We start from the raw sequence: 22,477 nt of genomic DNA, 5'->3' as shown, positions 1-22,477 counted from the left end.
GCTTAACAAATATAACTAAATAAATGTTACTGTTCTGAACTTAAATGCATGCTGTTCTTATTATAAAAATACCAAAGTCACTATAAGTGTGCCGTTCAGATTTGAGGAGTTCGGTTCTGACCATCATCTGCAGTTCCACTGCACTAAATGTCACTATTCTGGACGTAAATGCATGCTGTTCCTTTAAAAATACAAAAATTGCCATATGCATGCCTTTCAGATTTGAGGAGTGCCCTCGATTTCTCCAGGATCCCATCATCAGAACTGGGTTCTGAGAAAAATGGGACCAATCTGTATGTATATACATTCAATCAAAAAAATTTTTCAAAATCGGTCCAGTAACGACGGAGATATCGAGGAACAAACTGAAGTAGGTTAGCTCCGGGTAGGAGATTGATGAACACAGTAGATAGTAGTTTGCAGATAACGTATAATCTTGTACTCTTTTCCATGTCTCGTTTACATCTTATTATATATAATTAATCTACGTGCCGGTTGAGTGAATTACTTCACGGGTGGAGGTGATGTATCGCTATCTTAGTATCTAACATCTTATTATCGCTATACGTGTAGATACTAAGGTTTGCCTATCACACCTCCCCTGAAAAGGTAGGGATTCCCTCCCCCGGCAAAAAAAAACTTACTGACAATACAATTTAGCTCTGTTTTTATGCACTACATAATCTTTACCGTTCTTAATTATTTCTATATTTGCTCCCATTACATTTTTTATTTTATATGGGCCTAAATACAAGTCATTGAGTTTATTGTACAATTCATTTTTTATTAATACTAAATCTCCTATCCTAAAATTAACAACATTAGATTTACAATCATAGGTACTTTAATTTCCTATGAATTTTACTATTGATCAAATTATTCCTAGCATCGAAATGTGCCTTCTGCAATCTAAATTTTAATTCTAGTGGATAATTATCATAAGTATATAACGGTTCTACACCATTTACAAGGTTACTAGGTAAATTGCAAGTTTTCCCGAACACTAGTTCATAGGGTGTATACTTGGTACTTGTATTTACCGAAGTGTTGTAAGCGAAACACCAATACTGAACCCACGAACTCCAGTTTGAGGCAAAATTCCTAGTTTGTATCCTTAAATAACTACCCAGATGCTTATGCCAATTCTCCAATGAACCTATGCTTTCATGATGATATGGAGTTGAATTAACTTTCTCGACTTTCAACAATTTGCAAACCTCCCTCAAAGTGGAATTCATGAACTCAGTACCACAATCGGTTGCTATTCCTTGTGGAATGCCATACCTCAACACAAAATTTTCAACAAATGCCCTGGCTATAGTTTGAGCATCCTTAGTTTCCAGCGGATATGCCTCTACATATTTGGTAAATTCACATTGTAAAGTCAACACATATTTATGTCCCACATTATCCTGATCTAAAGGTCCGACTACATCTAGAAATACCTTGTCACGGTCGCCATGAAGTAGGTTAGCTCCGGGTAGGAGATTGATGAACACAGTAGATAGTAGTTTGCAGATAACGTATAATCTTGTACTCTTTTCCATGTCTCGTTTACATCTTATTATATATAATTAATCTACGTGCCGGTTGAGTGAATTACTTCACGGGTGGAGGTGATGTATCGCTATCTTAGTATCTAACATCTTATTATCGCTATACGTGTAGATACTAAGGTTTGCCTATCACAAAACATTAAAAAAAAAAACATACAGACGACTTGAGAACCGTCCTTCTTGAGATTTGAGGCGACGATTAAAAATCTAAGATGGCGGCGTAAATATGAAATACGGGATATCGGTCCGACATCCGATATCGGATCGGATAATGTGAAAACGCACTTAGATGCATGAAGTATATTTTTTTATTAATTATTTATTTATTTGTGTGAAATTCTTTTTTTACCTGTTTTTTTTTACCCTGAATTCTAGACATTTCAGCCAAATACATTGAGCGAAAGTTGCGATAGGAGGCAAACGAGCAGACTGTTCGCCTGATGGTAAGCGATTACTGCCGCCCATGGCCACCCGTAACACCAGAAGTGTTGAATGTGCGTTGCCGGCCTTTAAGCTGGATATACCACTCTTTACAGGAAAAAACGTTGATTCACCCAATCGTAATTTATGGAATTTCTATACATGTATACATTTAAAAATGAGAAATAAAAGACGATAATCCAAATAATATATATTTATTTCTAATAAAGGAGTATTCACATAATACTTTCATGTATTCCCACACTTGTTAGACACAATATAAGTTAGTTTGCCTTACTTTGAACACATAAGTACTATCAAAGACCTATATAACTTCGTAAAGACCGATAAAGTCTAAGAAAAAAACGTACCCCAAAACCATACAGAAAAAGGTACGGTGAGCTAGATGGCGATACACCTTTGGGGTACGCTCGGCTAGATGGCGCTAGTATTAATATTTGACATTTTAAAACATATCAAGCTAAGAATATGGGACAAATTGTCAAAACTGAGGTTCAAAAGTTTTAAGCTTGTGTCGAGAGATGGCAGTCTATGCACTGTGATTACACATTTTACTTTGACAGTCATTCTCTATAATACTCGATCCTCTTTGGTACTATATGTCTTAAAACTCCGTAGTACTTTATATAAGTAAACGCACGCTTAAAAAAGCTATATGCAACATACCCATACATTAGTGTTATATAAAAATGTACCGTTAAAATGACATTTTTGATATTATTGGGTTGGTAAGAAAGTAATGAGCGATCGATTGAATTCCACATTTGAGAGAGTTCTAGAATCTTCTATGGTCGAAAGTATATAAAGAGCGAGTCGCACAGTTTCTCGTCAGTCATTCACTAGCTGTCGCCGAGCTAATATAAGGAAGAAAATGGACGAATTAAAAGTGCATGTAAGGCATTGCTTACTATATGAATTTCAGTCTGGCCATTCAGCCGCCGAAGCAGTGCGTAATATATGTCAGCATGTTGCTCCTGAAGTTGTGTCTGAGGCAACGGCGAAACGATGGTTCCAGCGGTTTCGTAGTGGCGACTTTTCATTATCAGATCAACCTAAGTCTGGTCGACCGGTGAAGATTGATGTAGCCAAATTAAAAACCTTAATTGAAGGAGATCCGAGGCTAACGAGTCGTACTCTTGCTACCGAGTTAGGCTGCTCTCATGTCACCATAGAAACACATTTACACGAGTTGGGAAAAAACTACAAATACAGTGTTTGGATACCGCACGAACTTGATAGACATCAACTAAACCGCCGTGCCGATATCTGCATACAACTTCTGTCTTTTCGCCGCACATTCAACTGTAGGCCTAGCACATGATGGCCGCGGGAGTATGTCGCCGCGAGATAGATGACACGTCTTCTTCTAACTGTATTAATGACATAAGGACGGGTAGTCTATCTCGCGGCGACATACTCCCGCGGCCATCATGTGCTAGGCCTACTGGTGGGACCATCTTATCACTGGAGATGAAAAATGGATCTTATATATAAATCACACACGCAAACGTCAGTGGCTAGCTCTAAACGAAAAAGGAATAGAGGCACCAAAAACAGAGCCTCACCCGAAAAAAGTTATGCTGTCCGTTTGGTGGGATATTCATGGTATTATTCACTGGGAACTCCTACCAAGTGGAATGACTGGTACCGCATCAGTATACTGTAATCAGCTTGAAAATTTAAACCAAAAAATCTGTCAGAATCGTCCACAGCATGCTAAAGTTTTTTTCTTACACGACAATGCTCGCCCACACATTGCAAAAGTGACTCGGCTAAAGCTATTGGAGCTAGGTTGGAAAGTGATACCTCATCCACCGTACTCTCCAGACTTGGCACACCTACGGATTACGCATTGTTCAGATCGCTAAGCAATGCCTTGAATGAAAAAAAGTTCGATGATCAAGCCCATCTACGACAGTACATAGCTGAGTTTTTTGAATCTAAACCTAAGAACTTCTTCGCCGATGCTATTCATTCTTTACCAGAACGATGGAGACAAGTAGTAGATAACGAAGGCCGTTATATTTTTGATAAATGATTAAAATAATAAATTAAATACAAATTACAATATTGGTTATGATTCGCTCATTACTTTCTTACCAACCCAATACATACCTCTGTCTAATGGTGATCCCACACTGGCCGTTATAAACGCACGCACACACACACAATGTGACAGGGACAGAGCAATGGCGCGCGCAAATAACATTTATAACAGCCAGTGTGGGAACACAATCATATTGCTTTTTAAAACTTATCGATCAAAATTATTGACTTTGACGATGAAGAAGTTAAAATACTCAAAATTATAGGCCTTAAAATAGAAAAGTGCTACTTTGATCCATATTAGCAGGGAAGATAAGTACCAATTTAATCTCTTTTAGCGGGTAACAAAAAGCCCTTTTCAAATAGATTATGTGAAAGTCTGCTTATAATGTTTGTGTTACTACAAATAGCCATTTTAACGCTGATTATGATTAAAAGGTGTAGGTAGTAACTCGCAGGCAGATATATCTAAGCGGCCGGTGCGCGCAAAAATATCTAAACCCTTGACAATGGATGCGTGTATTTAGAATTGCAAAGGGGACTTAATTGCGTATTATTATATTTTTAACTCTGACCTCCGACGTTTCGATTAAGTCCCGTTTGCAATTTTAAATAAGTATAATAATCGTGTAAGTTTAAATCAATGGACACGTGTTCATATATTTATGAGCACCTTGACCGCTTCAATATATTTGATGAAGTCTCTACTATATGTTGAAATTAATAATTATGTGAATTTGTAGATTAGTCTATAGATACATCAGTGATTCCCAAAAATCAACACAAACGTTATATAAATGTCATATGTGAATAATATACACAAATGAAGAAAACTTACATGGCCAAAACTTATATTAATATGGGTGCTGATAATAAAGTTATCGACAGATAGATATAAACAAAATTTTCTGTGTTTTTGTAGACAATATCTGGGCGACCGAGCTTCGCTCGGTTCTATTTTAATATATCACGTCTTTAGATAAAAAAACTCTTATATAAAAACAAAAAACAAAAGACAAAAAACAAAAACTTAATTTCTGGTCGGGATTCGAAACCCTGACACCTACGATCTATCTGCGTACATTAGACCGACCTCGTACGACTGAGCTAAGCGGAATCGATGCGCGCGCGGCGAAATTAACGACCATATTTTACGTTTACTAACGCGAAAGAAAAACTCATGAAAACTCGAAAATTCGCGTTTTCCGGGATCTAAGGCTACGCTAGATCGATTTTTCACCCCCGAAAACCCTCACATAACAAATTTCAGCGAAATCGTTAGAGCGGTTTCCGAGATCATCGGTATATATAAATAAATATACAAGAATTGCTCGTTTAAAAGTATAAGATATGTAACTCCGTATAGACAGCTACAGTCTAAGAAAAAATCGTACCTCAGAACCATATAGAAAAAGGTACGGTGGCCTAGATGGCGTTACACCTTTGGGGGACGCTCGGATAGATGGCGCTAATATTAATATATGACATTTTAACACTTATCAAGCTAAGAATATGGTCCAAATTGTAAAAATTGATGTTTAAAAGTTTTAAGCTTGTGTCGAGAGATGGCAGTCTATGCACTGTGATAACACATTTTACTTCAACAGTAACTCTCTATAATACTCGATGGTCTTTGGTTTTTGTAAGTTTTAAGTAAACTGTGTGTGCATAAAAGTCCCAAGATTTCCATACATTTTTCAAACCTTCCATTCCGTTACATACATACAAAATGTATGAAAAAATGGTAACGGAATGGGAAAAAAACCTTGGGACACCTTTTTCTCCTCTTAGGATTGAAAGAGCTCGCGATTCTGAGTGGAAACCACAAATTGACCCTTATAACTTCCTCACCTCCACACGTGTATCGTAATTTACTATTTTTCTATACATATTCAAATTCAATGAATCACTTGAAAATTAAGCACTTATTTTTATAACAAAATCTTGTCATTTTATGTCTATTGTCGATAACTTTATGTGTTACAAAAGTGCAAAATAATATTATATTGCTGAATATTGATATATAAGATCAGATTTATATGTTTATTAGTTTGTAGAGTGATCTCTACAAACTAATAAACATATAAATCTGATCTTTCAATCAAATATAACTTTCGACATCCAACTTATATTTTAACTAAAAACCTCTTTTCTACCTTACTCTCTTAAATTTTTTTATTGCATTAAATAAGGTTTTTTTAAACAAATTCTTATACATAAGGCACTAATGCCACCAAAAGCACACCTCGGAGACTGGCGATCAAATATATGAAAGAGGCGCGTTCCTAGCACACAGTCTAAGCTCGTGTACGTGAACGCGTACCATGCTTGGATGAGTGAAATATGACAGGTCGACTGTTAGCGTTTTTGACAGGCGGTAACCGAGGGGGTGGGCGGCACTTTCCACGGGGAGCGGGAGTGGCCATACTGTACGATAGTACTCTTTATTATACTGTGACAAAATCGAGTAAGTAAGCGAGTTCTGAAAGAACTCTCTCGCTTGCTCTTTTTTATTTACACCGGAGCGACTATCCGCTCGTTTCTACCGCCGACAGCTCTTAGCTTCTTGGTGGGACCAGTGCCTAATACACCTAAAGCAATCATATATGTGTCACACATCCAATTTTCCACAAACTTGGCTTACACTACCGTGCACACGTTATAAATGTATAAATCCGCGAAAACCCTTATATTAGTAATTTAGCACAAATTATTCGAATTAAAAGTTTTCCAATCGATAACTTGTCAATCAATAAATAAATTTCAGTTTTTATAGTAGAAAGTAGACAACCTTCCTCCTAAGATATTGACAATATCTAAAATATTTTAATTGAATTTGATTATAGATCTCCAAGGGCCTTCCTTTTTTGATCACTTATTATAAGAATCAGAAGTATAAGAATAATATTCACACAATTTTTAAACTCTTAAAAAATTAAAAATTCTAATAACATTTCAGACAGGCTAGCACGGTCGCGTGATAAACTATATAACGTCAGGCCGTCCTTTTCGCACTATTAGTAAGTGCGATAGAGACGCACCGATGCCTTAAAGTTTATCCAACTAGTGTGCTACGCCCGTAACTATGGCAGACATACCTACATCCAATTATCATTATGTTAATATCCAAAGTGAAAATTTCAGGTGCCGTAGCCGAATGGCATTTCTGCGACGCAAAACGAAAACGAAACGCCGCGAAAGGTAGTCTGGCTCTGTCACGCCAATACGCAAGAGCGATAGAGATAGATATCTACGAGCGTTTCGTTTCGTGAGCGTTTGTGCCATTCGGCTACGTACCCAGGTTATCTACTTTCTTCGTAATGATATTAAAAACTGTCAATATTTATTGATTGCATAAGACCCCTTCATAACTAACCAATAATGTCACAAACCCCTAAGATATAAATAGTGACAGGTAGAAGTAGGCGGAATTAAAAAACACCCTTTTTGGGTGTTTATTTAAGTCAAGCGAATAACCATTACCTATTCTATGAACGTTACAATTTTAGTTCTCTTTTTTAGAACCTTACCACGAATTAGACACCCGTGACAGACGTTAAATTTTCGTGAGACATATACAAATAATTCATGAATCTACTGTTGTACTCACGTTATTATATCGCTACTGCTGTGACATGTTTCGGGCCAATTTCGAAGGCCCCTCTTCAGCATATAGGAGTTCTCGAGGCGGCAAGTAGCACGGGTGTGCACGGAGTTTGGCCACCGCGAGAACTCCTATATGCTGAAGAGGGGCCTCCAAAATTGACCCGAAACATTTCGCCGCAGTAGCGGTATAATAACGTGATTACAACCGTAGAATCATTAATTATTTAGACACCCCTTTTCAATAAAAAGGTACCACTTTGTCACCTAAGTATAAGGATATTCTAACCTAACAGGTAATTCTTATAAGTTATAATTTATAACATAAAGAAACGTGCAAATTTCGTCCTTCTGGTAAGCGAAAACGACGTTGCGGTATCTTTTATTTTAAAATGTCACATATATTTAATCATACCATAGCAAGTTCATATTTTTAAGTCAGAGATGTACCAAAATAATACAAAATTTACTAACATCTATCCTACAAATTTGAACTTTATTTTAAGTCACACGCGTTCCCTTATCTCGAAATCTGTACATATAAAGGCTAACACATACATGGCAGTGCGAAGAAATGGTATTTTCCAAATGTATTTCATTTTGGTACATCTCAAACTAGTATTCAAACGTAAGTGATATTGAAACGTCAATTAGATAGAAAGTCAAAACTTATTTTATTGCACAATACCGTAATAGTACATTACGATACAAGTGCGGAAAAGAGTACGTAACTCGTGTCGAAAGAATTTATCGCCACTCGTTCAGTTTCCTCTTCGCACGTGTATCGTACGACCTTTTACAGCACATATTGCCATTGAAATTTTTGACATAGTTGCGTAATGTGATAATTACCGCATTAGTGTACAATATAGCGCCATATGTATTATAAAAATCCTAACATGGAAGCATACAATTTTGCTATCCATAAATATAAGGCGCCCGGTATTATTAATTCTTACTATGAAACTTTTTGTATGTAGTTAAACAGACTTAGAATATAATTATTGCTATTCAAGTTTCATCTTTACTTCTACATTTTTGGGGTACAATTACAATGTCGATATAAGTTGGTTAAATGACGTATTTCTTTACTTTACATCAAAGACATATACCTATAACTCCGTATAGACAGACAAAGTCGAAGAAAAAAACGTACCTCAGAACCATACAGAAAAAGGTACGGTGGCCTAGATGTCATTACACCTTTGCGGTACGCTCAGCTAGATGGCGGTAATATTAATATTTGACATTTTAAAACATACCAAAACTAAGAATATGGGCCAAATTGTCAAAACTGAGGTTCAAGTTCTAAGTATGTGTCAAGAGATGGCAGTCTATGCACTGTGATCTGATTACACATTTTACTTCGACAGTAACTCTCTATAATACTCAATCCTCTTTCCTTTACATATAGATTGACAAATACAGTTAAATGAAACTTTGTAAGGGTAGAACTGAGTGTTTGTACAGTCAAGTGCAAAAATAAGTATCGAAGAAATCGACTCAAAAATATGGTACTACGCTCTTATTACACCGGACTAAGGTGCTATGGGACATATTTTTGAGTAAGATGTGTTCACCCATATTTTTACACTTGACTGTAAGGGTATTATTGTTTGTTATTCAAGTTACCTTTCTTCCAAATCTTCTGGGGGACAATAGGGTCTTATCATCTTGTCCCTGAAGTTGGGATTTGACTATAATGATCAAATTAAACTTTTTAAGGGTACCATGAGACTTACATTAATATTATTATCTGTTATTCAAATTTCATCATCTTGACCTCTTTCTAATCTTCAGGGGTACAATAGGGTATTTGCATCTTGCTCTCAATATCCATCTAAGTTGGTTAGATGACTTATTTCTTTGGATATACACCGTGTTTTTATTCGACATGCAGGTTCATCACCAGAAACCACCCTGTATATCGCTTTTCGTTAAATTCGAAAACAATTTTTTTTTCTTTCCATACATAATAAATGAATTAATTAGTGTGAGAGGACCTTAATTATAACATTAAAGTCAGTGTCAAGTATCTGACGGCAAATATCAAAACAAATAACATAAGGAAGTGGTAAGGGATGCTATACAGTTTTTTTTTATAATTCGATAACCGTAAGAGATAGGACGCTAGTTTCTTAGAGAAATTAATTGTATTTGACCTAAAGAACCTTCCCTTAAAATTAACGGAATTCAATAAAAACAGGGTGTATATGGACAATGATAGTCAAATTGAACTTTGTAAGGGTACCATGAGACTTACATTAATATGGTTGTTTGTTATTCAAGTTTCATCTTTTTGACTTCCTCCAAATCTTCAGGGGTGCAATAGGGTATATTCATCTTGCCCTCAATATCGATCTAAGTTGGTTAGATGACTTATTTCATTCGATATTATATGGACAATGCTAGTCAAATTGAACTTTTTTTTTTTTTTTTTTTTTATTATTATAAATGGGCTTACTCTTGACCACAGACTAGCCAAAGGCAAGTTTTTAAGGCTACCATGAGACTTACATTAATATGATTGTTTGTTATTCAAGTTTCATCTTTTTGACTTTCTCCAAATCTTCAGGGGTGCAATAGGGTATATTCATCTTGCCCTCAATATCGATCTAAGTTGGTTAGATGACTTATTTCATTCGAAACTGATTGAACTTTTTAAGGGCATCATGAGACTTACATTAATATGATTGTTTGTTATTCAAGTTTCATCTTTTTGACTTCCTCCAAATCTTCAGGGGTGCAATAGGGCCTTTTCATTTTGCCCTCGATGTTGCGAGACAGGTTGGTGAGGTGACGGATCTCGTTGGTGATACCACGGATCTTGGCTAACGTTGATTGGACCTGAAAATTAAGGAAATAAATAAATAATAATAAATATTATAGGACTTCTTACAAAGATTGACTGAGCCCCACAGTAAGCTCAAGAAGGCTTGTATTGTGGGTACCCAGACAACGATATATATACACATACTTATAAACTTAGAAAACGTCAATGACTCAGGTACAAATATCTGTGCTCATCAGACAAATGAAATGAAATATTTATTTAACATAACGATTTACAGACATGAAATAAAACTATGGAAACGGATTAAATCGCGTATAATGAATTTAAAATCCATCCCGACGTTTCGAACTCTTTACAGCGTTCGTGGTCAACGGATGACTGAGGAAAAATTACAATGTGCAAAAGCTACCCACATACAAGAAATATTAACGAACCATGACCACAAATAATATAGATTTCTAAGGCAGGTTCACACACTATTAATCGGACACACTAAAACGTCGGGATGAATTTTAAATTCATTATACGCGATTTAATCCGTTTCCATAGTTTTATTTTGTAACTATCGAGGTAACCGAAGACAATATTATGATTTACAGACAATTCGTTCTATGGTCCTACACTAGGCGAAGCCTGTCCCGTGGAAACCAAGCGAAATAAATGCCCTTACCGGGATTCGATCCCAGAACCGCGGCTCAACGGGCAGGGTCAATGCCGACTGAGCCAAACCGGTCGTCAAAACCAATAAAATATATAATATAAAAATATAAATATGATCAAATTATTACATACAGTCGCCATCAGATATATAAGAGCGCCCGAGGTACTCAAAAATATCTGAACACGCCTCTATTGCCTAGGCGTTAGAGGCGTGTTCAGATATTTTTGAGTACCTCGGGCGCTCTTATATATCTGATGGCGACTGTACATACAATATACATACAATCACGCCTGTATCCCATGAAGGGGTAGGCAGAGCACATGAAACTACTCAAGTTTCAGTGCCACTCTTGGCAAATAAGGGGTTGACAGAAAACGAAAATGTGACATTGCAGTGACAGGTTGCCAGCCTCTCGCCTACGCCACAATTTAACCCATATCCCACAGTCGCCTTCTACGACACCCACGGGAAGAAAGGGGGTGGTGAAATTCTTAACCCGTAACCACACGGGAAAATCAAATTATTGTTGTACAATTTAGATTCGACATAGGGCGTTTTCCAGTTTCTTTAACAACATTTCATGACAACATAATAGAAAATATGTTGTGAAGAGAAATACGGATAGGTTCTATTATTGGGATGCGTTCTGACCTTCCGACAGATAGACAGAGAAGACTTAGTAAAAGAACGTATTATTTTCAGGACTTTTTTACGGTATAGATTTTGTCTCAGTAATTATGAAACATAAATTTCTCAACTTACTAATATAATACCTCTAGTCAAAACTTTAGTATTAAGGTGCCGTAAAATCAGACTATATTCGGTAACTCAAGGTGTCACAAATAGTTCTCGTAGAAACTTTCTACGGGGAGCTCGCGGCTTCAACGATTTCGATTAATTAAATTGGCTATATGGAGCATTTTGGGGATGACGAATGTGGCTATGTTTTAGCTCGAAGAAAAGTAATATATTTTTAGATTATTTAAGTTTACCTAGCAAGATCGGTTTCCAGTTGTTGTAACTACAACCTGTTTTTATTGAATTCCGTTAACTTTAAGGGGAGGTTCTTTAGATCAAATACAATTAATTTCTCTAAGAAACTAGCGTCTTAACTCTTACGGTTATCGAGTTATTGAAAAAATAAAGATGATTACTGATCACGTGTGTGACAACCTTTACCAATTCCTAATGTTGTTTTGACATGACTCTCACACTAATAAATTCATTTATTATGTATGAAAACGATTTTTTTTTTGCGAATTTAACTAAAAGTGATATACAGGGTGGTTCCTGATAATGAACCTAACTACATGCCGAATTTAACGGAAAACAAAAAAAACACGGTGTATACTGACCTTGGTTTTGGGGCTGGGCCGGGGCGCGTCTTGCGAGGTGGACGGCGTGTCAGGCGGCGCGGACGCGTCCTCCGACAGGCTGGGCATGCGGATGACTGGCTTCCGAGGTCTTATGTTCGGCAGCACTGGAAAATTAATATTACCAAAGACTTATATAACTCCATATAGACCGATAAAGTCTAAGAAAAAAACGCACCTCAAAACCATACAGAAAAAGGTACGGTGAGCTAGATGGCGATACACCTTTGGGGTACGCTCGGCTAGATGGCGCTAATATTAATATTTGACATTCTAACACATATCAAACTAAGAATATGGGCCAAATTGTCAAAACGGCGGTTCAAAAATCTATGCACTGTGATTACACGTTTTACTTTGACAGTAATTCTCTATAATACTCGATCCTCTTTGATATTACGTAATTCAGCTTTCAAACAAAAAAACTAAATCTTAATCGGTTCATCCGTTCGGGAGCTACGATGCCACAGACAGACACATACACAGAGTACAGAGAGACACGTCAAACTTAAAACATCCCGTCGCTTTTGCATCAGGGGTTAATAAAAAAAAGAAAATCTACCCTTCTCAAACAAAATGTACTATATTTTCGCTTCGCGTCGACATAGCGAAAATGCCCTCGAGAACGTCATAAATAAAAGCCAATGCCTCGCGTCACATGTGTCCGATTGTGGGGATCGGAGTCAGGTTCGATTAATGGTGAACACGTGTTGATAGTTCAAACGATTTATTAATACTAACTCGCTTACACATGCATGCAATACTTATGCCCACTACATCACCGGGCTAATAAAAGAAAAAAAAATAGTACTTATTACAATTTTTTTTTTTTGTTATATTTCTATTTAATAACAAGAAAAGCCTGGAAAAAGTCAAAATGACTCAAATTGATATATATATTCCTATACCTGTATCTATTACACAAATAATAAATCATTGAATTTTACTCAATAAACAATTTTATACGGTTTTTATGAATTGTTTCAATTTTTCCTTTATTTATTATTTTTATATTTGGTCCACAATCTTGAACAACTTTAAATGGTCCTTTATATAATTTATCCAATTTCTTTGCAGTTTCGTTTTTCATTAATACTAAATCACCCTTATTGTAAACAAAAGAATGAGCATTCTGGTCATACAATTTCTTATTAGCTAATTTACTCCGGAGCAAATGCTCTCTGGCATCCTTATGTGCTAATTGTAGCCTATATCGTAATTCTAACATGTAGTTATTAGGATTATACAATGGATCCAAGGTGTTACTTAAATTACTAGGTACTTGGCATACTTTTCCAAAAACGAGCTCAAATGGTGAATATTTAGTTGAGCTATGAATTGTGGTGTTGTAGGCAAAACACCAAAAGGGTAGCCAACTACTCCACGTATCAGAACGTTCGTCACAATAAATTCGTAAAAATGCCGCTAAATGTTTATGCATATTTTCTATTGATCCTAGGGATTGATGATGGTAAGCTGTCGAATGAATTTTATTAATTTTTAAAAGTTTACATACCTCACTGAATATTGTTGACGTGAACTCGGTCCCTTTATCTGTAGCAATGACCTTGGGGATACCATACCGTAATATGTAATTGTTGACTAAAGCTCGCGCCACGCTGACTGAGTCCTTATTGCGTAGCGGGTACGCTTCTATATACTTACTTAGCTCGCATTGTACGGTTAAGATGTAGGTGAATCCGTCTGAGTCTGTTTGTAATGGTCCTACGATATCAAGAAATATTTTTTCCATTGCCGCAGTGGCTGTTGTCGTTATTTGCATTGGTTCCTTATTTTCTCGCGAATATTTCGTAAATTGACATTTACTACATTTTCGTACAAAATTTTTAACATCGTGTTCTAGTTTTGGCCAAAAATATTTACTTTTGATATTATTTATCATGCGTCGTATGCCGGCATGCCCACTCGTTGGCAATAAGTGATAGTCGTTCAATATGATAGTTTTTCTTTTTCGTCAATTATCCTTTTAACATTTCTGAGAATGCTAATGCGTGGTCCGGACCACTGATTATTATTCATTATTTCTTCACTGAGATTCTTTAAAAATAACGCGTTATCTACTGTCTTGATGACAAATATCTCATTTATATTTAATTTATTACAAAAAACACTCAGTTTATTCGCAAAATCGACTCGCGTATAGTGCGACATGTAACTAAGGTTTATGTATATAATTGACTTTGCCTCAACATACGAAAAACATTCCTGTTCCGTAGTTACTTCACCTCTTTGTCGTAACTTGTCTAATTCTATATTTTTTATAAATTGTAACTCAACAGAATTACTCGGTTTTCTTAATATTTCCGAAATTTGAGGTTGATCAGGCCCCGAATCATTGGATATATTAAGATCCGCGGTATTTCCCGAATCTGCGTTTTGTTGTAAAGCTTTTTTGCTTTGCGCTCTAGTTGTAACTAAAACTTGTTCTCCTATACTCTTTAACTCATCCGAAGTGATGGTCACTCTACTCAACGCGTCTGCGACGACGTTATCTTTGCCCTTAATGTAAACAACTTTGTAGTTATATTGTTCGAGTTGCAATCTGAATTTAATTAAACGGGTGGACGGGTCTTTCATGCTGAATAAATACAATAAAGGTTTATGGTCGGTCATAATGGTAAAACTTTTTCCGTACAAATATGGTCTAAAGTACTTGACGCTCCATATCACAGCTAATAACTCTTTTTGAATAGTCGGATAATTTAACTCGGCTTTGTTCAATGTTCTACTTGCGTACGCCACTGGTCTCATATCTTTGTTACATAAACAAGAGCCTATCGCCAATCCGGAGGCGTCTGTTTGTAAAATGAATTCATTATCTTCTGAGAAGTCTGGATATTGCAAGATTGGTGGGGAAATAAGCTTTTGCTTCAGAGTTGAAAATGCTTGTTTACACTCATCCGTCCATTCGAAAGTAACATTTTTCCTACTTAATTTATTCAATGGTAATGTGATTGATGCAAAATTGGGTATAAATTTCCTGTAATAATTACAAAACGCTACGAAACGTCTTACTTCATCGCTATTTGTGGGTTCTGGATAATTTTTTAATACTCTAGTTTTTTCTGGATCTGGAAAAACTCCATCGGATGTTACTGTATGACCTAGGTACAAAAGTTGAGTTTTTAGAAATTCGCATTTCTGCGGATTAACCTTGAGATTTACCTTTCGCAATCGTTCTAAAACGTTAGTTAAATTTTTGTTATGCTGTTCCATATTTCTACCAAAAACCACGAGGTCGTCCATATAAACAAAACATTGTTCATACGAAAGTCCTGACATGGCGATTGACATGACACGCGAAAACGCACTGGCACTTATTTTTAATCCCATTGGGAGCCTTTTCATCCTAAATTGTCCTTGACTGGTGGTAAATGATGTAATGTTTCTACTGTCTTCATCCAATGCTGTTTGATAATAAGATTGTTGCAAGTCTAGGTGACTGAAATATACTGCGCCTGATAATGAGTCCAAAATCTCGTTGATGTTAGGTAGTGGAAACTTATCATCTTGAATTACGTTGTTTATTTTTCTATAATCTACGACTAACCTCCATTTTTTCGTATTACCGTCCGATTTTTTGGGAACTAAAAGTATTGGGCTATTCCAATCACTATTTGCGGGTTCTATGATGTCATCTTTTAACATATTTTTAATCTGTCTACTAATCTCTGGCTTCATAGTTTCTGGTAGTCTGTATGGTTTTACGTATATTGGTTTGGTGTTGGGTTTAACACTAATACTCTGACTTAATATGTTTGTAGTGCCTAGCTTGTCTTCATCTAAGTAAAAAACGTCTGCGTATTTCACACAAATTGATTCAATAAGCTTCCTATCGGTTTTATTTAAGTGATTTAACTTTAATGTTTGTAGCAATCGTGAAACCCTATCTACTCCATTGTCATATTTGTAAAAGTAACATATGTCATAGTCCTTCAAGGGAGTAAGTTTTGGCGTGAAAATAGGTATTTGAATGTCCCTGTCAGTTGTATTTAATATTTTAATCGGTATCCTATTATTCTTGACCTTTCCTATACTACCGGCTATAAAAACATTTTCGAATAACTCTCCTGCGCTAATTACATATTCATTTCCTATTTGAAAAGATGAATCGACTTTTATCAAATGCAATGTCTCAGTTCTAGCTGGTACTGATAAATGTGTATTGGTGTCACCATTTCCGTGAATTGGTAACACACACATTCGATCGTCAGAATGCAAAGTTAACAAGTTCGTCCGTAAGTTGATATCTGCGCCATAAGTTCGTAAGAAATCTGAACCGAGAAGTCCATCCGCATGACATGGCATTTCATTTAATACGTAGAACTTCTGTGTGAATGATATCTGGTTACCGTTCTCTAGCGATACATAAGCTTTGTTATTGCAGGTGATATCACCTCCCACGCCTTTTATTGTTGCATCTACCTTTTGCAATAAGTTATTTGGAACTCTATCTATATGAATTAATGAACACGTCGCCCCTGTATCAATAATGAAAATTAATTCTTGTCCTTGTACTTTTAAACTTACATAATTTAACCCTTCGCATGTAAACACGTAATCTACTCCGTCACATGTTAATACTTTATGGACGAAAAAATTCTGAAAGGTTGGGGTGTTCGTCACTTACCTGGTTTCCCTCTCTTGTTGTAGCAGTGTAGGTCACATTCCGTGAGGTGCCGCGGTTGTCCCGCGCACTCTGGCTCCTAGTACGCGAATTATTGCGCGTAGCTCGTCCTCTATATTGCTGATAACTGTTGCTACTTCTATACCTGTTAAAGTTATTTGGTGCCCAGTTGCTGGTATGGTGGTATTGGTTATAACGCGGATATGAGCCACGGCTATTAGATCGACCACTATAACGTTGAGAGTAGTATCCACGGCTGTTGAAGTGTCTACTTACCGGATATCCTCTCCTGTAGCCTCTCATGTGCATCACTACTGGTGTTGGCTGGCTGTTGTCCTCATCCTTCGCAGCCTGCACCGCTTCTTTCAATTCCTTGTAATTCCTTGCCGCAATGATAGTACCTAGCCTCCTGTTACGCAAACCATCTGCAAATCTTTTTACAGCTAAGTTTTCGTTTATAGGTTTCAGGATTTCGCAAGCTTTTGCATCATTGTCCGCTTGCGCAATCGTGAGATTTGTAAACAATTCCTCAATTTTATCGCCATAGTCTGAAAGTGATAGATTATTTTGTGTAATGCTATTAAGTTGCATTAACAATGAATTTGCTGACTTTTTCGGGAGTAAATATTTTTTAATGTCTGAAACTAATGCTGAAACAGTATCATAGCTTGTCTTTAATTTGAGTTTCGCATTTTTAGTCAATTTTGTTTTAAGGACAAAAGAAATCAGCAATTTCTTGTTACTTGCCTCTTGTAATATGCTTTCCATCATTTCAATGCCTTCGATAATTCTTTCAACAGTTTCATCCTTGCCGTCGTACAAGGGAATCAGAGACCCTACTTCCTTTAAGTCAAATTTCTCAGCCATTTCGATTCGTTTTTGGATTCCGCAAGTACTGTAATTACTATACTCTAGTATTTTATTATATATTTTATCGATTTTATCGCATAGAACATCAAATATGCAGCCGGGAAACTGTTCCGCTGTACTGCTGCTTGAGGTAGACTCAATTAATTTTACATAACACAAATATAGTTCCTGGGCCTTTTTAATTTTATCGACCCCTATCTTTTGCAAACGGCGGTTGGGTCCTAATTTACTTAAATCTACTTGTAGTTTGCCAAGTTCACTTAATATGGTATTTAATTCTGCTTCCATAAGTAAAACATGCCAAGTTTTTATAGTAATTGCTAAACTACTTGCTAAAATTAAGAATAATCGCGTCAATTAATACGAAAAACACTCCTTTTATCATACCTCACTTTTATCGTATCTCACTTCACATCACACGTGTTTCTTCTTCTGCAACGTCACCGGGACCAGCGTCATCGCCTCGAGTCTGCCTGCGTCCGGAAAGCCTCAGTCGAATGCGCCGTACCATGTCACTTTGTATTTCTCGTCGTATCCATTTATGGTGGCATTTTCTATATCGGTAGAACGCGTAGATCAAAACACCGATAGCGACGATGGTCAATATGCATGACACTAAAATGTTGTTCACTCGCAGATGCTCTGTGTGCTCTGAGATGCCTTGTCCTTCGTTGGAACCTGCCGCATTTTGCGTAATTATAACTTCCTTCTCCTCTTGTTTCGAGTAGGATTTTCCCATCGTCCTTTAAATGTAGCACAACAGACGAAACGTCCAACACAACACGACGCGAATAGGTAAAGTTCATAAAATCAGTTAAATCGATCACCACGGTTGTTTCTGACCGAACGAACAAGTATTGTCTTTGCAAAAGTCATGAAGGTATTACTCAATAATATTAGTAACATCACTGCACCGGACCGTCCAAAATGCTGACGCGCGCGGCGCCGTCGCCTTGGAATGCACCCGGCGGCGGGCGATATGCGCGTTCATGGCTCAGGGTCGCCATGTGGGGATCGGAGTCAGGTTCGATTAATGGTGAACACGTGTTGATAGTTCAAACGATTTATTAATACTAACTCGCTTACACATGCATGCAATACTTATGCCCACTACACGATAAATAGAAGATGTCGGTTCGATTTCAGCTCTGGACATTTTTATTAACCCCCGACGCAAAAACGACGGGGTGTTATAAGTTTGACGTGTCTGTCTGTATGTTTGTCTGTTTGTGTGCGTGTCTGTCTGTGGCATCGTAGCTGCCGAACGGATCAACCAATTTTTATTTAGGTTTAAAAGCTTAATTAATCGGGAGTGCTCTTAATAGTGCCATGTTTGATGGAAATCGGTCCAGCATGTCAAGGTAATGTAGGTAATGTAGGGTAATGTACTTACAGTTCCGTCCCCTGCGATTAGTGCCGATGGGCAGCACGGAGAGGTCGAGTTTGATCTGGCTGCCGAAGTGACGCAGCGGCGCTGCCGGCGGTGGAGATTCAGCACCTACAATACATTACAATCATCCATCAGGCGTCATCCATATATTACGTCACAGTGTAAGGGGGGGGGTCATACTAAATGTGACAATCCCTGTTAAAGGGATACAAAAAACCGGCCAAGAGCGTGTCGGACCACGCTCAGTATAGGGTTCCGTAGTTTTCCGTATTTTTCTCAAAAACTACTGAACCTACTAAGTTCAAAACAATTTTCCTAGAAAGTCTTTATAAAGTTCTACTTTTGTGATTTTTTTCATATTTTTTAAACATATGGTTCGAAAGTTAGAGGGGGGGGGACGCACTTTTTTTTCCTTTAGGAGCGATTATTTCCGAAAATATTAACATTATCAAAAAACGATCTTAGCAAACCCTTATTCATTTTTAAATACCTATCCAACAATATATCAGCAGAAAAAAAATATCAGCCCCCACTTTACATGTAGGGGGGGGTACCCTAATAAAACATTTTTTTTTCATTTTTTATTTTTGAACTTTGTTAGCGTGATACATATTGGTACCAAATTTCAGCTTTCTAGTGCTAACGGTTACTGAGATTATCCGCGGACGGACGGACGGACGGACGGACGGACGGACGGACAGACAGACATGGCGAAACTATAAGATAGATAGATAGATAGATAGATATACGTTTATTTGTTTGTCACAATACACACAGAATACACAAAAGAAATAAGTTACAAAAAAGAATTAGAATACATAATAAGCAAATTGGAAAACAGGAAATTACACAGATTTTTACCATAGCGTATTATGATACTGTGCGCGTCGCAACAAGACAAAAGGGTTACGGCTCAGTATTACGCTACGCCCTGAGGCAGCAGCACTGATATTCTGCCGGAACCGGATCAGATCACGATAACACATAATTGATTGAATAAGAAATATTGTAAAGAGATGAAATTATATACCTAAAATATCTATAAATAATTGCCTATGAAACGAGTGAGATGAATGCTATGATGAAAAGAAATGTGTGTTTGATCTGTTAGATCGATAGATAGTAAAATAATTGCTACAGCTAGAGCTAAAGCTGAAGCTAAATCCGGTAATCTGCAACCAGGTAGCCATAAGGGATACCCAAACTTTGTTTTTCTAAAAGATATTTTTTTAAATGACGTTTAAAAGTAAATTTAGTTTTAATTTGACGAATCGGGGGCGGGATATTGTTCCAGCACCTGGTTGCGAGATACCGGAAACAGCCTGTAAAAGCAACAGTTTTGTGAGGGTGAGCTTCTAGGAGACAGCGCCTGGTAGACCGTGTACCATGTCGTTCATGGAAAGAGGATATGCGTATTTTAGAGAATAAGTAATGGGGCTTTTTGTCATTCAAAACGCCAAATAAGAGACTAGCTAGATGTAAGTGCCTCCGTGAGGACATGTTTAATATGGATGCTTTGTTAAGGTATGGTGTAATGTGTGTTCTCGGTGGTATTGAGCTACAAAAACGGAAACAGGCATTTTGGACTCTTTGGATAAGACGACGAGTTTTTTCCAATAGTCGTGGCCCGTACACAATGTCTGCATAATTTAACTTAGAGAGTACCAGCGATTCGCACAACAACTTACGAATTTCCTCATTTAAGAGGTATCGTACTTGGTATAAGACCTTAAGGCGTCATCCATATATTACGTCACAGTGTAAGGGGGGGGGGGTCATACTAAATGTGACAATCCCTGTTAAAGGGATACAAAAAAGCGTGACATAGGGGGGGGGGGTCCAAATCCCTGAAATTTGGTGTGACGTAATATGTGGATGATCCCTAAGACGAAAAAAACACGACTTCACTAATTCTCCTATATGCTTCTCAAACCTCAGCTGGTTGTCAATGACTAATCCCAAGTTTCTAGCCTCGTTTACACGTTCGATCAGTGAACCCCTTATAAAAATTTTCGGTTCATTACATAAAATCCTAGAGAGTTGTACTTTGGATCCGAGTATCATAAACTTTGATTTAAGTGGGTTCAACAGTAATCCGTTATTATCTGCCCAAGTGGAGATATTTTCCAGGTCTGTACTTATTTTTTGTAGCGCCTCATCGAACTGACTTGGACGGGCTGCATAATATAGTTGAACGTCATCTGCGTATAGGTGATAATTGCAGTTTTTGATGCTTTTGGTGATATCAGCAGCGTATATAATATACATGCATGGCCCGAACCAGAAACGTTTTGAAAAGAAGTTGCCCGCCGAGTTTCTTGCCGGTCCCATAGTGGATACCCCCCTCCCAACTGAGGGGGGACTGAAATCTTCTCGAGGCTGAGGCGTAGGGTTAGAGCCGGCGTAGCTTTATTTGACGTTCATATGCGCATTGTAATATGCCTACTTGAAAAATAAATATTTCATTTTCATTTTCATTTTCATTTTCATTTTCAGTAAAGGGCCGAGTATAGAGCCTTGAGGCACTCCTCGGGTTAGGTTTTTAGAGTCAGATATCATTACTGTACCATCGTACTTAGTTAATTTAACGGATTGCTTACTTAACCGTCGAACTATTTTATCGGCTTGTCTACGGATTATTTGACACATGTTTCCCAAAAAAGAAGCGACATAAGGGGCCTTGCAGGCGTTTCCCGGTGTGGTTTTCAGCTGATTTAATCAGGGATATTGCACGGAAGGCATATCTTCATCGTCAGTGGAAACGTTCTGGAGATCACGACATTTATACCCATTTCGCGAGATTAAGGGCTGATATTAAATCACAAACCAGTCTTGCTTATGACAATTATATTAAGCATATTCAAGCCAGAGTCACTAGCAATCCACGCGATTTTTGGCGTCACGTTAATAGTCTTAAAACTAAAGGTGGGTTCGAGTCGAAAGTTGCCTTCGGTGGGGAACAATTTGAGGGTCATGATGCGGCTCAAGCATTTGCGAACTTCTTCTCTAGTGTCTTCCTGCCTGGCGAACCTATTCTTGACCCTCTCAGTACTGCACGAGTGGAGCTTTCCACCAATGCCAATTACATTCACATT

At 37.3% G+C, this 22,477-nt stretch overlaps 1 protein-coding gene across 4 annotated transcripts in view; it reads right to left on the bottom strand.

Annotated features, from left to right (window-relative positions):
• The window catches only part of LOC125237112 (F-box only protein 28), a 67,191-nt gene that overhangs the window by 3,512 nt on the left and 41,202 nt on the right, over positions 1-22,477 (bottom strand). For 3 of the 4 annotated variants that reach the window (XM_048144076.1, XM_048144081.1, XM_048144077.1), the window contains 4 exons: positions 19,386-19,490; positions 12,457-12,581; positions 10,304-10,493; positions 9,927-10,068 (listed from right to left, as the gene is read on the bottom strand). In XM_048144076.1, coding sequence (XP_048000033.1) covers positions 10,347-10,493; positions 12,457-12,581; positions 19,386-19,490 — 377 coding nt within the window. In that variant the 3' untranslated portion in view covers positions 9,927-10,068; positions 10,304-10,346. Of the gene's footprint in view, positions 1-9,926; positions 10,069-10,303; positions 10,494-12,456; positions 12,582-19,385; positions 19,491-22,477 lie in introns of those variants that run through there. The other variant, XM_048144078.1, reaches the window with a different exon arrangement.

Source organism: Leguminivora glycinivorella, chromosome 20 (genome assembly GCF_023078275.1).
Source record: "Leguminivora glycinivorella isolate SPB_JAAS2020 chromosome 20, LegGlyc_1.1, whole genome shotgun sequence".
NCBI classification, from domain to species: domain Eukaryota; kingdom Metazoa; phylum Arthropoda; class Insecta; order Lepidoptera; family Tortricidae; genus Leguminivora; species Leguminivora glycinivorella.
The sequence above is the reverse complement of the archived record's forward strand: the minus strand, read 5'-3'. Positions and strand labels throughout refer to the sequence as shown.